Below are 15914 nucleotides of genomic sequence, written 5' to 3'. Positions count from 1 at the left end.
AGAGAGAGAGAGAGAGAGAGAGAGAGAGAGAGAGAGAGAAACTACTGCCTTCATCTGCTACAATCAATGCACATCTACACTCTTGACTTTATTACATTCTCATGTTTCTGCCTGAAACATACTTTTATATGGATTTTATTTCCATATTTCATTGGTTTACTTACATGTACTATATTTTATATATAGTATTTTATATATAGTACTCGCAAGCGAGAGTGAGAGAGAGCGAGAGTGTTTGACATTCAGCGCAGGATCTGTGTGAGTTTGTGTTGTTCGGGGCTCTGAGTGTCTAAACTCCATTGTTTTCTTTGCTTTCTGCATTGACAGTAGAGGAAGAAGAGGGTGAGTAACTCAAATCACCACTCATGTGTCATTTATCAATCTCTCATCTCTCTCTCTCTGTTTACATCATCATGTCTTCATCATCCACTCAATAAACAACATCAGTGATTGGATATTAAAGTGAAGAATGACTCTTACCCATCATCCTTTGAGGCATTGTGTGCGCGTGTGTGTGTGTGTGCGCAGGGGTTAAATTGGGACTTGCTCTTTGAGGGATTTTGAGGGGTGTTCCAAACAGAACTCCCTCCGAAGGGCCCTTCGGGAAGGGGACACCATACAAAACATCACTTAGTCCAAATAAAGAGTAAAGACGTTGTTTTATTGCTCCGTTTGCCAAGTGAATTTTAAACAGACATTTGCGTTTTTCCCTTCAGAGCTTACACATCAAGAGCTTTACTCTCCGAAGAGAGTAGGGCATAGTGATGATCACTTCAGAATGGAACGCAGGGAATGATTTCTGCGCACACGCGATTAATGTACCACTGCAAGTTGGGTTACTATAACCCATGTGTGCGCGTGTGTGCGTGCGTGGGTGGTTTTGAAAAAGTGGACTGATGGTGTGCCATGAATGTGAGAGTTAAAGAGGACAGCAGTGATCTTCTACAATACCATCAAATCATTCATGATGACATCTGTGATCCACACACACAGCTGGAGATCTTAAAGGGGTCATATGGCGTGAACACGTGTTGTTCTGTGTCTTTGGTGTGTTATAAGTCGCTCATGCGTGTATTAGACGTGTAAAACTGCAGAAATGAAAGTGTGGGAACAAAAGAGTCATTCTATGTAAAAGCGAATGCTCACCCAGACCTGCCTGAAACACCTCGTGTAGCCACACCCCCACAAATCTACATCAGTTGGTGGTCTGATTTGACTGAGACCGCCCAAATGTAGACGCAAGTAAGGTGGGTGTACCTGACAGTACAATTGAAGAGGAACCTGATGTTCCAAATATGGTCAGAGGCGTTACATTTCCCTCACACGCTTGCAGTATTCCACCAATCACTACACACTGGTGAACTGGCCAATCACAGCACACCTCGCTTTTCAGAGCCATGAGCTTTGTTAAACATCTGAGAGGCGGAGCAAAGAGGAGATACAAACATGCACGGTGTGTGGAGAATACAGCGTTTATCAACCTTAAATCCTGTAGACACATTACATTACATCTAAAACAAACCATAATATTCCTTTTAGCCGTGTCATATCACCCCTTTAATGTGTTTTGACGTAACCGTTTCTGGTCATAATTCACACATTTGTGTTATTTCATAGTTTTTGTTGACTTTTGCTGTTATTCACTCTGCTCATGTGGACTCGGGTCAGATAAAAATTTCAGAATGTAGATGACTTGTTTAGTTGTATCAGACAGGTGAAGATCAAGCAGATTATTTAATGTGTGTGTGTGTGTTTGTGTTTCAGAGCATCAGGCCGTCATCTTAGACTTAACGAAACTAAAGGATGAAGAAATCCGGCAAATTCAGGTGCGTCTCTCTTGATCTTAGATATTAAATCATTCACATTTTAAAGTCCCTGTGAACCGGAAGTTGCGATCGTTTTTACTTCCGTAATTTTTTAACGCATTTCCGAGTGAAAAGGAATTTCTGATGAGAAGTAGTGGGTGTGGCTGTCGCCTTTCTCTGCGATTTGATTGGATGTATAAAAACGGCCGTTGCATTTTGAAATGGAACTGGCAGCAGACTGACAGCAGAAGGGGAGGAGTTAACAGATGCTCCGCCCAAGCCGTCTAACATAGGTCATTTAAGATGGATAGTCATTACAGGAAGGAAGTGCATTTTCAGATTTTAACTAAAGATTATGAGGCCACACGATTTTTAAAAAGAGAATGGCTGTGTCCGAAATTGCCCACTATACCCTCATTCACTATTCCCTATAGTTATGTTCACTAATATAGTCCACTTAAAGGAGCGGGTGAAAACGAGTGAGTAAATTCGGACACTCGGTGCACTGGAAAGGCTCTGCGCCATCTTCTGCCGAGACGTGGGAATTCTGTCAGCGCGAGCATCACGATAGATGACTAGCAGCTAGCCGTAAGTGTACATCGGTTGTACACTTGTTATTATGATGCATCATGGGATTGAAGGAGTGCACTCAATAATGTCCACTATGAATTAGGACACCACTAAAAATGGATGTCCCCTCAAATAGTGCACTGTATTAGGGTATAGGGGGCTATTTCAGACACTGCCAATGACCGACATTGATAAACTATTCACAATAAACGCTGCAATATTTCATGAAAAAATAGGCTTGTCATTTTAAAATTCAATGGGACTTTAAAAAAAGAAACATCCCACATGTCTGTGAAGTCAACCATTACTTTGATTGTGATTTCAATCTGTACATGGATATTAAAGACATCAAGGTCATATTTTTAAGGAATGTTCTTTACATCGTGTAGGATGATTTCATGTAGAAAACAGTAAATCACAAAAAATGACTTCAGCTGCATTTCACAGGCAGGGTCGTGTGTGTTTTTTTTCTGTATGAATAAAGAAAACATACTGTACATTTACATTTATGCATTCAGCACATGCTTTTATTCAGCGTCACCTACACAGCATTCATTCTTGACATCTCTCACGGGTATGTGTGTTCTCTGGGAGTCAAATCTGTGATGTTTGTGGTGTCAACACACTGATCTGCCACGAAACACTTACAACATCATCAATCAAAAGATTGTGTTTCAGATTACACCGTCGTCTCATCCAGTGTTTCCCAACCCTGGTCCTCGGGGCACACCTTCCAGAATGTTTTCGTTCTCTCCCTATATTGATGAGTTGAATCAGGTGTTTTATATAGTGAGAGATCTAAAACATTCTGGAAGGTGTGCCCTGAGGTCCAGGGTTGGGAAACACTGTTCTAATCTAATGATGTTTTTCTCTTTTTAAATGTTTTTTCAGCACTGTGTCTAGTTACAAACACATTGATTATTATAATCGCGATTCATCTAACATACATCATTGCTTCAGATGTCTGTTCATCGTATGTTTGCCATGTTCCTCTGGTGCGCATTGTTGAAATAATTCTCGTCCTGGTGTTTTCTTGAGTGATCACTGAATGATGTGTGTGACATGAAGTCATGAGGTGTAAATAAGCATCAGTGTAGTACTTCAGTGTGTCCAGCAGAGGGCAGCACAACACTAGAACATTATAGAGAGCAAGTGGACACTAGTGTTTGTTTGTCCCAGAGAGCCTTGACTGCACTGAAACCTCACATGACCTTTTCTACATCATCATCATCATCTCGGTTTCTTTGACATTTGTGTGATTGGAGAATGTGTTAAAAAGCATCTCTTGTGGTTTAATTGAAACCGTAGAAATAGCTCTGACCTTTTATACACGTTTGGTAACAAATCGCAGCTGTCCTTCCAAACCCTCACATGTCCAAGTTCACTGTTTTACGGGAAAAGGAAAAACAGTGCTTCTTAAATGATTAAATACTGCCTTGTCAAAGGTGACCAGCACTTTTTTTTGGTTAGATATTTGACAAACCCAGAGGTATGGCAAAAAATATAAATCACAAAATATGGAGATACGAGGTTTCAGAAGGACAGCAGCGATATGCTTCATTCACATATACATGTGTCTATTAGAAATCTGTCTGCTCCCTCTGAGGTCCTGTAGGCTGTCCCTTTACTGACTCTCGGAGTGTTGTGTTGTCTCGCTGTTTGTTTGAGCGACTAGAACGGCTCAGACTTCATGACATTCATTCGAAGAAAACCAGATTTATATCTGTATCTGCCTCCTGTTGTTCTGTTTCCCCATCTGTCTCACTCTCTGTGTGTCTGACTCATTCCCTCTCTCTCTCTCTCTCTGACATGTACAAATGTCATATTTATTTTTATTCATGTAAATGGATAATTGTACATGTTTTCTTTTTCGACCTTTATAATGTTGAAGGTCTTTAAAAAGACAAAAGTCTGTCTCTCTCTGTGTGTGTCTCCCTGTGTGTGTGCAGGAGGAGTCGGTGCTGAAGACGGTGCATCTGAAGCAGGAGCACGTGTGTGTGATCGAGCAGTTGGAGCAGACGATTGAAGATCTGCGCTGTAAAATCGCTGAGCTGGAGAGCCAGCAGCCGCCGGAGCGGGAGGTCATCACACAGGATCAGGAGTGCGGCGGTGAGGAAGGGCTCCTTCCAGACGTCTGCCATGTGGATCTACAGACGGAAAACTTGGCGCTCCTGGTGCTGGAGGTGAAATCGGTGCAGACGTCTCCTGTGGAGGAGAGCTTCGGGTTTAAAGTGCCTTCTGAGGAGCCCGGCCAGAGTCAAGCGGACTCACTAGAGTCACAATCAGCTCAAATGTTTGTGTGTGTATGCCAGCAGCAACAGGGCACTTTACTGCCATCTCCTCCACCACCTCCTCCTCCCCCAGCAATGACTGCTCCTCCTCCACCACCACCTCCTCCTCTCCCAGCAATGACTCCTCCTCCCCCACCTCTTCCAGGAACGAGTGCACCTCCTCCACTCCCAGGCACTTCATATGCGCCTCCTCCACCTCCTCTCCCAACAGGGACTGTTCCACCTCCTCCACCTCCTCCACTCCCAGGCACTTCATTTCCGCCTCCTCTACCTCCTCTCCCAACAGGGACTGTTCCACCTCCTCCACCTCTTCCAGGAATGAGTGCACCTCCTCCACCTCCTCCACTCCCAGGCACTTCATTACCTCCTCCTCCACCTCCTCTTCCCGGTCTGTCCGCACCTACCTCTCTCTCTGCTGCTGGACCAGCACCTCCTCCCCCTCCTCCTCCTCCTCCTCCTCCTGGTCTGCCGTCTCTGGCCCCGGGAGCTTGTGGTCAGTTTGGTTTGGGATCTTTGCCTCCTCCTCTGCCACTGGGGCTGTTTGCACTGGGAGCAGCGCAGGAGAAACCGCCTCGCAAAAGTGTCGTAGAACCTCCGAGACCCATGAAACCGCTCTACTGGACCCGCATACAGCTGCACACCAAAAAGTACTGCAGTCTTTCTTCTGTTTTTGATTGCAGGATTTACTGAACCTCTTCACTTCAGAATCAGTCAATAAAGTCCAATGATAAATCTCTCATGACATGGAAAACCAGCTTCTGTTAGATGTACATCAGATGGGAGATATTATTCCTTAGTCTTCTCTAATAGTGTTTTATTCTCTGCAGGGAATTGAGTTCTCTTATTTGGGAGAAGGTCGATGAGCCGTCTGTGGACTTTGAGGAATTTGTCAATCTGTTCTCCAAAACAGCAGTTAAAGAAAAGAAGAAACCTCTGTCAGACACCATCAGCAGGTCAAAGACCAAACAGGTGAGCAGAGCAACTAAGCACATGCGTGTGTGTGTGTGTGCGCGCGTGTGTGTGTGCGCGTGTGTGTGCGGCAGGCGTGTGTGCAGGCGTGTGTGTGCGCGCGTGTGTGTGTGTGTGTGTGCGGGCGGGCGTGTGTGGGGGTGTGTGTGTGCGCGTGTGTGTGTGTGTGCGCGCGTGTGTGTGTGTGTGTGTGTGTGCAGGCAGGCGTGTGTGCAGGCGTGTGTGTGCGCGCGTGTGTGTGTGTGCGCGTGTGTGTGCAGGCGCGTGTGTGTGCGCAGGTGTGTGTGCGCGCGTGTGTGCGCGCGTGTGTGTGTGCGTGTGTGTGTGCGCGTGTGTGTGCGCGTGTGCGCGCGGCAGGCGTGTGTGCAGGCGTGTGTGTGTGCGCGTGTGTGTGTGTGCAGGCAGGCGTGTGTGCAGGCGTGTGTGTGTGCAGGCGCGTGTGTGTGTGTGCAGGCGCGTGTGTGTGCGCAGGTGTGTGTGTGCCTTGACACGTTGTTTGTGTGTAAATGTGTGGTCACTGTTTATTTCACACTGATCTGAGAACAGAAGTGAGGTGAACCTCACTTATATTTGCATATTTATAACTTGTCCAGTATTGTATTGTGTGCAGCAGCACTGTTGTCTGGTGGTTTTATGATTTTAGAGGGGCTTCTGGGATGGAATGTTTGGCTCGGGCAGTTTTGAGGTGTTTGGCGTCTGCGGCTTCTTTGTTTGTGAAGTCTGATGGAGACGTGTCGTCCTCACAGCGTCACCGCACTGCAGGTTTTCAGCTTTTCTTAATAAAAAGGGAGAAAAGTCTGGATCTTTTCATCCCAAAGGAATTAGATTGTTTTTCTGGTGTTTAAAGGTTTTGTGATTGAAATGGTAATGTGGAAGGCCTCGGATGACTCGTCTCATCATGTATGAAGGGTCTGGAGGTGATTAGTCTCACGGAGCATCTCCTGTTTAACAGAAGAACTTGTGCTCTTTTTGTTTGTTTGCTCTTCATGTTTTGAACATTAACTCAGAATAATGATTGCAATAATTCTGCATGTCAGGAGTTGCTCGGCAACATATTCCTTTGATATATTATTAGCAATGTTTGTTTGGTTTAGTCGTCATGCCAGGAAATAGTTGTGTTTCACCCTGTAATGGCGTCGTTGACCTGCGCTGAAATACTTAGTATTGGGTTTGGAGTGAGCATTGTTTGCATGTTTTCCTAAATAAAAGGTTTAAAGGTTGATTAGAGAGAGAGGGAGGGAGGATACTGCACTGCTCTGCTTCTGTCCAGTGTGTGCGGTTGTGTTTTTGGCAGTGAGTGGACAGAACGCAGACGTGCGCTGAAATGAAGAACAGAAGAAAGCTCAGTGGTCTCTTTAAGCTCATTTGTTTGCCAGAGTTTCCGGTCTAATTAAAGAAAGCATTTCTCATTTACTCACAGCTTGAAGAACGTCTGTGTTTCTGCGTCTCTTTTTCAGGAATCTATAACCACTTCCTGTTGTGTTTTCTGTTTATTCTTGTGCATTGTATTGTACAGGGATCAGATCTGTGTTATCTGTGGTTTTGTCAGGGTTCTGCTCACTGTGATTTGATTGTGTTCTGGTTCCTCTGACGTCAGACGCTTTCAGTCCGCTACCCGCAAAACTTCTGATGCAGATCAGTCTGTGCGTGCGTGTGTCTGTGCGTGAGCATGTGTCTGCATGCGCGTGTGTCTGTGCATGCGTGTGTCTGTGCGTGTGTCTGTGCGTGCGTGTGTCTGTGAGTGTGTGTGTCTGTGCGTGTGTCTGTGCGTGCGTGTGTCTGTGTGTCTGTGCATGCATGCTTGTGTGTGTGCGTGTGTTTGTCTGTGCGTGCGTGCTGTGTGTGCTTGTGTGTTGTCTGTGCGTGTGTGCTGTGTGTGTGCTTGTGTGTGTGTGTCTGTGCGTGTGCTTGTGTGTTTGTCTGTGCGTGCTGTGTGTGTGTGTGCGTGCTTGTGTGTATGTGCGTGTGTGTGTTTGTTTGCGTGTGTTGTGTCTGTGCGTGCGTGTGTCGTGTGCTTGTCGTGGTGTCTGTGCGTGCGCTGTCTTGCGTGTCTTCTGTGTCTGTGCGTGCAGTGCGCTGTGTGCTGTGCGTGATCGCTCCGTGTGTTTGTTCCTCGCTGTTCTTGCGTGTTTGTTGTGCTGTGCGCTGTGTCTGTGGTGCGTGCGCTGTGCTGTCGTGTGTCCGGTGCGTGTGTGTCTGTGCGTGTGTCTGTGCGTGTGTGCGCGTGTGTGTGTGTGCGTGCGTGCGTGTGTGTGCGCGTGTTGTGTGCGCGCGTGTCGTGTGCGCGCGTGTCGTGTGTGTGTGTCGTGTGCGTCACGTGTGTCGTGTGCGTCGCGTGTGTCTGTGCGTGCTGTGCTTGTGTGTGTGTGTGTGTGTGTTGTCGTGTGCGTGCGTGCTGTGTGTGTGTGTGTGCACGTGTGCGTGCGTGTGTGCTTGTGTGTGTGTGTGCACGTGTGCTGTGCGTGTGTGCTTGTGTGCGTGTGCGTGTGTGTTTGTCTGTGCGTGCTGCGTGTGTCTGTGTGCGTGTGTGTTGTTGTGTCATGTGCGTGCGTTGCGTGTGTGTGTGCGTGTGTGTTTGTTTGTCTGTGCGTGCGTGCTTGTGTGTGTGTGTGTTTGTCTGTGCGTGCTTGTGTGTTGCGTGCGTGCTTGTGTGTGTGTGTGCGTGTGTTTGTCTGTGCGTGCGTGCTTGTGTGTGTGTTTGTTTGTGTGTTTGTCTGTGCGTGCGTGCTTGTGTGTGTGTGCGTGTGTTTGTGTGTGCGTGCGTGTGTTTGTCTGTGCATGCATGCTTGTGTGTGTGCGTGTGTTTGTCTGTGCGTGCGTGCTTGTGTGTGCTTGTGTGTTTGTCTGTGCGTGTGTGTCTGCGTCTGTGTGCTGTGTGTGTCGTTGTCTGTGCGTCCGTGCTTGTGTGTTGTGCTGTGCGTGCTGTGTGGTGTGTGTGCGTGCTTGTGTGTATGTGCGTGTGTGTGTTTGTTTGTGTGTTTGTCTGTGCGTGCGCTCGACTGTGTCTGTGGCAGGCGCGCTGCTGTCTGTGCTCCAACACAATAAAGCTTGGCGTGTGTCTGTGCCGTGCCGCGTGTGGTCTGTGCTGTGCGATGTGTTGGTGCGTGCGTAGTGTCATGATGCGTGCGTTGTCTTGTGCGTTCGTGTGTCTGTGCAAAATCTCTAGACGCCATTGCGTGTGTCTGTGCTGTGCGTGGCTGTGCGTGCGTGTGTCTGTGCGTTTGCGTGTCGTCTGTTCGTGCGTGTATCTGCGTGTTCTTGTGCGTGCAGTGAGTCTGTGAGTGCTGAGTCTGTGACGTGCTGTTGTCTGTTGCCGTGGTGTGTCGTGCAGTGCGTGTTCTGGCTGTGCTTGTGTCTGTGCGTGCGTGAATTTTCTGTGCGTGCGTTGTCTGTGCGTGCAGTGCGCGTGTGTTATGTGCGTGCGTGTGTCGTGCTAAGTGGCGTGATGTCACGTATGCAAATGTGCGTGCGTAGTGGTGTGTCTGTGCAGTGCGTGTGTGTGTGCGTGCGTGATGTGTGTGTGTGTGTGTGCATGCGTGCGTGATGTGTGTGTGTGTGCTGTGTGTGTGTGCTGTGTGTGTGTGTGTGTGTGCGCTGTGTGTGTGTGCTGTGTGTGTGTGCTGTGTGTGTGTGCTGTGTGTGTGTGTGTGTGTGTGTGTGCGTGTGTTGTGTGTGCGTGCGTGTGTGACGTGTGTGTGTGCGTGTGTTGTGTGTGTGTGCGTGCGTGATGTGTGTGTGTGCGCGTGTGTTGTGTGTGTGCGTGCGTGTGTGATGTGTGTGTGTGCGTGTGTCTGTGCGTGCGTGTGTCTGTGCGTGCGTGTGTCTGTGCGTGCGTGTGTCTGTGCGTGCGTGTGTCTGTGCGTGCGTGTGTCTGTGCGTGCGTGCGTGTGTCTGTGCGTGCGTGCGTGTGTCTGTGCGTGCGTGCGTGAGTCTGTGAGTGCGTGTGTATGTGCGCGCATGTATATGTGTGTGTGTCTGTGCATGTGTGTGTGTCTGCATGTATGTGTCTGCGTGTGTGTGTGCGCTTGTGTCTGCGTGTGTGTGCGCTTGTGTGTGTGTGTGTGTGTGTGTGTGTGTGTGTGTGTGCGTGTGTGCACGTGTGTGTGCACGCAATTTAATATTATTTACGCAAATCTCAGTGTGAAAACCAGACTACCAAAATTTCATTAACACACAAGTAAAATTTTATTGTAGTCTTGCAAGTGAGAAAAAACAGACTAGAAGCTTTTCTATGACTGATAGTATTTTAATGGTGGCTTCAATTCACACCTGATCAATTTACTTAATTTACAAGTGTTTGGTGGTTGTATTATTGACAGGTAAAAGCCTAAACCTTAAATATGTGATGACCCAATTTTTTCCGATGTATTTCCAAGAAAAAAACAGTCTTGTATTCAGAACAATATGGTCGTTTCAATCGCTGAATCAAAAATGAATGAGAATTAAATGTCAAAGCTCAAAAACAGACAATTAATCGCCACAATCGCAATGATTTATCAGACAATTAATCGTCAATCAAATTTCATAATCGTGACAGCCCTAGTGTGCGTCTGTGCGTGTGCGTGTGTGTGTCTGTGCATGTGTGTCTGTGCATGTGTGTCTGTGCATGTGTGTCTGTGCATGTGTGTCTGTGCATGTGTGTGTGTGTGTGTCTGTGTGTGTGCGTGCGTGCGTGCGTGCGTGCGTGTGTGTGTGTGCATGAGATCAGACTGTTTGCCATGTATTGATGTCTTGAGAACATTGACAGATGGTTGTTCACCTCTGGTTTGGTGTGTGCAGGTCACTCCAGAAGTCTTCTGCGTGTCATGATTAATCTAAGATACGGTTTCTATAAAGAGTAAATATTTTGGGATTTTTAAGGTCCTACTTTGGTTTATGGAGCGTCCAACAACAAGTTGACGTACGGTGTAAAAACACTTTTTTTATAATAGTCAGTTATTATTACCTCACCTCTTGACTGACTCTCAAATGATTCGTTCGGCGATTCATCCGTCTAAGCCCCTCCTTTCTGTCAGCCTACTCTGATCTGATTGGTCAGATGGTCTAGTCTGCTGTGATTGGTCGTCGCAAATGGAATGTGGGGGGATTACACCGAGTGACGCATATCTGACCCGGAACTGAAATGAGAACGACAGACGACTCGTTCGCGTGATTCAGAGTCGACTCCTTTTTTCCCCAAGCCAATAACTTTGATTCGTTCGCTTTCGGCTTCACAACTCGGCATTCAACTTGACATTCACACACAGCAACATCAATATTTTTAATAAATTTGCAACGCTGTCAAAAATCTGTTTTTTGTTTTGTCATTATTGTGCATGGAGTGTAGATTAATGTAAAAAAAACAATAATTTAAAGTAGTTTAAGATAAGGCAGCAGCATAACAAAATGTGAATAAAATGAAGGGGGTTGAATGCTTTTGCAAGCCACTGTATGACAAATCAACACATGTGACAAACATGACATCATAACGTCAGACGGTCTCTTCACGCTTCAGTGTCTGTGTGACCAAATACAATCCCTTCCAGTCAGATTAGTGTGTTTTCTGTCATCATCAGTGTGTGTTTGTGTTGTGTTTCAGGTGGTGAAGCTGCTCAACACCAAGCGTTCTCAGGCTGTGGGGATTCTCATGTCCAGTTTACATCTCGACATGAAAGACATTCAGCACGGTGAGGTTATTTCATCATCATCATGTGTTTGAGTGACGTGACGCCTCTGTGTTGTGAGTTTCAGACTACAGTGATCGTGTGTTCGGGGTCATCAGTTGCTGTCGCGTGTGTGTTTTTTCCTTGTTGACAGTTGTTGTGTTTGAATGCTGGTGTGTGAGAGTCATGAAGTCATCTGTGAAACGGAAAGCAAACACTCATCGGCACTAAATTCACTGAAAACATCATGAAATGAATCTCATTAGTTCCAGCGTTACGCTAATGATGTTTGGAAATGACCCGCTTTAATAATAAAAGGAATATTCTATTGTTTGTGCATCTAAACCATGAAAGAGTTTTCATGTTAGGGTGAATTAATCCTTTAATCCTGCTAAAAGTGTGATGTGGTGCGGCACAGACAGGTCATGGCCCCGGAGGTCAGAGGTCATCAGACCCTCAGCACTGTTCAATCCCTCAAGAGGTGTAATAATCCATCCGTCCTGACGCTCACACGCTCATGATGTGTGTGCGTGTGCGTGTGTGTGTGTTAAAGTAGTTTAGAGCTCTGGATGAGGAGGATGAGATCTGACACATCTGTCTCTCTTGACCTTCCACATGCACACACTTGCAGTATCTGTATTAATCTGCATCCGTTATTAGTCATGTGATTTCAGAAGTGATGCAGTTATTGAACGATGATGATTGATTATGAAACGTGATGATGATGTTTGTGACGTGTCGGTGTTTCTTTGTCTCCAGCGGTCCTGAATCTGGACAACACAGTGGTGGATCTGGAGACGTTACAGGCGCTCTATGAGAACGTGAGTCAGCACATGTGGGTTTTGTTGATGTTGTTTGAGGTTTCACACTATGTTGGCTCTCATGTCGTTCGTTCCTTTATCTTTCGAACAAGTATTTTGATGTTGTCAGATCTACACGAGGCTTGAAGGTTCGTTATCAGAGTGGTGACATCAGGTGATGGGTTTGTGTTACAGACGTGTTCATATCATCATGTGACGTGTTGAGAAACCGTGATGTTCTAGACCATCTGGACCGTTTTTAATGGGTTCATCGATTTAGATGGCAGGAGAGATGCTGGACCTTTTGAGACTTTGTTTGTTTTAAATCTGCCAGCGGTCGTGTTTGACTCTACACCGTTTTTATGATAAACATTTGCTTGATAGAACTCCTGTGAGGGAATTTTTATTCTTCCATTGCCGTCCAAACTTTCATTTAGTGCCGTGACGGTCAGACCTTAAACTCGTGGGAATCTCTCTCTAATGGTGGAATCCAGACGTGTTGATAAATAAAACACACAGAGTCTGTTACTGTAATGATTCCTCTAATGTTTTATGGGTGTGTGTGTGCGCGGTTGTGTAGATTGTCTTTTGATACGTGTCTGTGAGTTTGTGTTTAAAGGTTCCTGCGTTCTGAAAGCTGCTTCATGTTGAACGTGTTTACGCTGAAACTGGCAGTAAATGGGATGCAGATCGCGGGCGTATGGAGGCGGCGGGCGGCTAATCACAGCGTTTGAAGTGTGTGAAGAGCGGCCTCGCGCCTGTGATCGATCTTCTCGGGATGCTTCATGGAGCCGAGAAGTTTTCCAGAGTTTATATTCACGCCTGATCTGTACACGTCTGTCGCCGCTCTCTCCGTTCTTTCAAACCAAAGTGTTTGTTTCTCTCTCTGGTGAAAGAGAAAGCTGTTATGTGCCTTTGATCAGTCTCCTGATGCTCTTCAAGCGCTGGGATGCGCGTTTCTGTGCTGTTTGATGTCCATTGGATGTTTATGAAGGTATTTATTCTGCTCGGCCGTCTGTTTGAGCGAGAATCTCTTCACCGTTACCGTCAAATTTCTAAACTAAAGCTCACAGATAGGGCTGTCACGATTATTAAATAATCGTCTCATCGCGATGGTTTCAGATCATCGCAATTATTGCACATCTCTATAGAAGACACTAGGGGGAGCTGTAGTGCATCTGCACATTGCATATTTTAGTGTATATATTGTTACTAAAGCATGGTAATACTTGTCAAATGTACCACCACAACACAATAAAAACTAAAGCATACACCATAAAAATAACCTGCAGTACAGTTTAATATGATTCAAGATAATCTCAGTGTGAAAACCAGCATGTCTGTGACTGATAGCATATCAATGGAGGCTTCACTTCTGATCAATTTACTTCATTTACAAGTATTTGGCGGTTGTATTATTGACAGGTAAAAGCCTAAACCTTAAATATATGATAAACCAATATTTTCCGATGTATTTCCAAGAAAAAAAACATAGTCTTTATATTCAGAACAATGTGGTCGTTTCAAAGCTGAATCAAAACTGTATGAGTATTAAATGTCAACGCTCTAAAACAGACAATTGATCGTCCGCCAAATTTCCTAATCGTGACAGACCTACACACAGACACATCATCAAACTGTTCTGACTGTACCGCTGTGTGGTTGCTAGGGTGCGCTAGCTGGTTGCTAGGCTCTCTGTTGTTTTCCTCGTCACATCTCTTGATCTGAGGTCGATTCATGTCTGGAGCACAAACTCTGCTGATGAGATACATGCTGATATAAAACCAAAGAAATGATTTTCCCAAAACATCTCGGTTCTGTCATGACCCCTCACGTTCTTCTGAAGCTCCATCACTGAAGGGATACTAACATGATAACCATATGCTTACAACATAAATGTTTTGTCCTTTGTGTGTTACAAACGTTTTGCATACAGACAATAATATTGTTTTGATCTCATTCACACAAACAGTAGCGAGACACAACAGATTAAAGTGAAACAGCATCATTGTCTTTTCTCCGTTGTCTCTTATATTTTATGTCCGGACGTGTGTGTCTGGTGTCGTTGTCACAGTTTTATAATATTACGCTTTTGTGTGATCCCAGTTGTTGTGTGTGTGGAGAAGGAAACTCGTGAGACGATGTGTCTGTACGCTGCCCATCAGGGTTTTCTAATGACTTTCATAGCCGTGATCCACCCGCTCATAACATAGAGAGCGGTTCACACAAATACGCAGCTTGTGTTTATTGTAAGTGAAACGCAGAAGAGAAAAATGGAGAGGACGCTTGTGAAGACATCTGAACTATAACCAGGGGTTAAATTGGGCTGGGGCCGTCTGGGGCGGAGCCCCGGCACATAGACTGACCGTCTCGCTCTTTTTGCTCATGCTCTTCTGGTGTTATGGAGCGGCTCTCCGTCGTGCCCCACTATACATCTCAAGTTTAAGTAACAATTTACCTTTTTTGTCAGTGTATAGGCCACAAACGGATCTAGTGTGCAACGTAGCAGCCTAACCCAACTCATAGTGATCATCACTATGCCCTACTCTCTTCGAAGAGTAAAGCTCGTGATGTGTAAGCTCTGAAGGGAAAAACGCAAATGTCCGTTTAAAATTCACTTGGCAAACGGAGCAATAAAACAACGTCTTTACTCTTTATTTGGACTAAGTGACGTTTTGTATGGTGTCCCCTTCCCGAAGGGCCCTTCAGAGGGAGATATGTTGTGTTTGGAATGTGTGCGCTTGTGTTTCCTTTCTGCAGCGCCCAGCCGAGCACTGACTATTTACGAGTTGTGGACATGACGCGCTGCGCCGCTTCTCGTCCCGTGCGCTCTGTTGTTTCAAGTCCTAATGAGCTGCTTGTGAAGAATGGCTCGACTTCCAAACGATGTCTTTTTCATCCAATTCAAGCAGATAAAGCGGTTTGTTCATGGTGTGTGCGGCAGCAGCGATGCACAAGTTAATGGGTCATCTCAATCATTGTGAATGTTGAATGAAGTTTTGACAAAAAAGGACTGAAAATACACACAATTCTGGGGACGTTAATAACTGAAGATATTTGATGGTGACACAAGGAAAGATTGTATTCTCATCACGTGCAGCTGTGTGGTCTGCTGGCGTCTAGAATGAGTTTGATCAGCATTTTATTGTTCATAGCAAAGGGCTTATATTTTACAGTCGGCCTATTAATACGATTATAAGCTTCGTGTACGCACCCCTCAAAATCCCCCACAGAGCCCCAGCACATAACATCCCAGTTTAACCCCTGACCAGAACACATTCGTTCAGGTCATCTCCACACACAAACAGATGAAGCAGGCATTTCATTAGCTTGAGGTGTTGTGAGGGGTGTGAATGTGTGTTGTGTTTTCAGAGGGCTCAACAGGACGAAATGGATAAAATCAGCAAACACATCAAATCATCAAAAGATAAAGAGGGAAACAAACCTCTGGACAAACCCGAACAGTAAGAAACACCAGCGATACCATCAGAGCGTCCGTGCAGATGAGACGTGATGAGACGTGAATACTGTCTGATGTTTCTCGCAGGTTTCTCCATCAGCTCTCACAGATCCCGGATTTCTCCAGTCGAGTCTTCTGTATTCTCTTTCAGTCCACGTTCACTGAATGCATCTCGTCTGTCCAGCGCAAACTTCTGATTCTTCAGAGAATCTGCAAGGTACCTGAACACACCTGTCGCACACACACCTGTCGCACACACACCTGTCTCACACACACACACACCTGTCACACACACACACCTGTCACACACACACACACACACACACACACACCTGTCACACACACACCTGTCACACACACACCTGTCACACACACAC

The 15914-nt window shown here is 45.8% G+C and overlaps 1 protein-coding gene across 1 annotated transcript in view; it reads left to right on the top strand.

The window, feature by feature from the left end:
* Window positions 1-15914, top strand: part of fmn2b (formin 2b) — a 39463-nt gene that overhangs the window by 10777 nt on the left and 12772 nt on the right. Inside the window, exons 3-10 of the mRNA XM_057327081.1 lie at window positions 292-342; window positions 1765-1826; window positions 4325-5313; window positions 5494-5635; window positions 11214-11301; window positions 12037-12098; window positions 15450-15541; window positions 15625-15832. Coding sequence (XP_057183064.1) covers window positions 292-342; window positions 1765-1826; window positions 4325-5313; window positions 5494-5635; window positions 11214-11301; window positions 12037-12098; window positions 15450-15541; window positions 15625-15832 — 1694 coding nt within the window. The remainder of the gene's footprint in view (window positions 1-291; window positions 343-1764; window positions 1827-4324; window positions 5314-5493; window positions 5636-11213; window positions 11302-12036; window positions 12099-15449; window positions 15542-15624; window positions 15833-15914) is intronic.

This window comes from Triplophysa rosa, unplaced genomic scaffold (assembly GCF_024868665.1).
Source record: "Triplophysa rosa unplaced genomic scaffold, Trosa_1v2 scaffold170_ERROPOS77850, whole genome shotgun sequence".
In the NCBI taxonomy this organism is placed as follows: Eukaryota; Metazoa; Chordata; class Actinopteri; order Cypriniformes; family Nemacheilidae; genus Triplophysa; species Triplophysa rosa.
The sequence above is the reverse complement of the archived record's forward strand: the minus strand, read 5'-3'. Positions and strand labels throughout refer to the sequence as shown.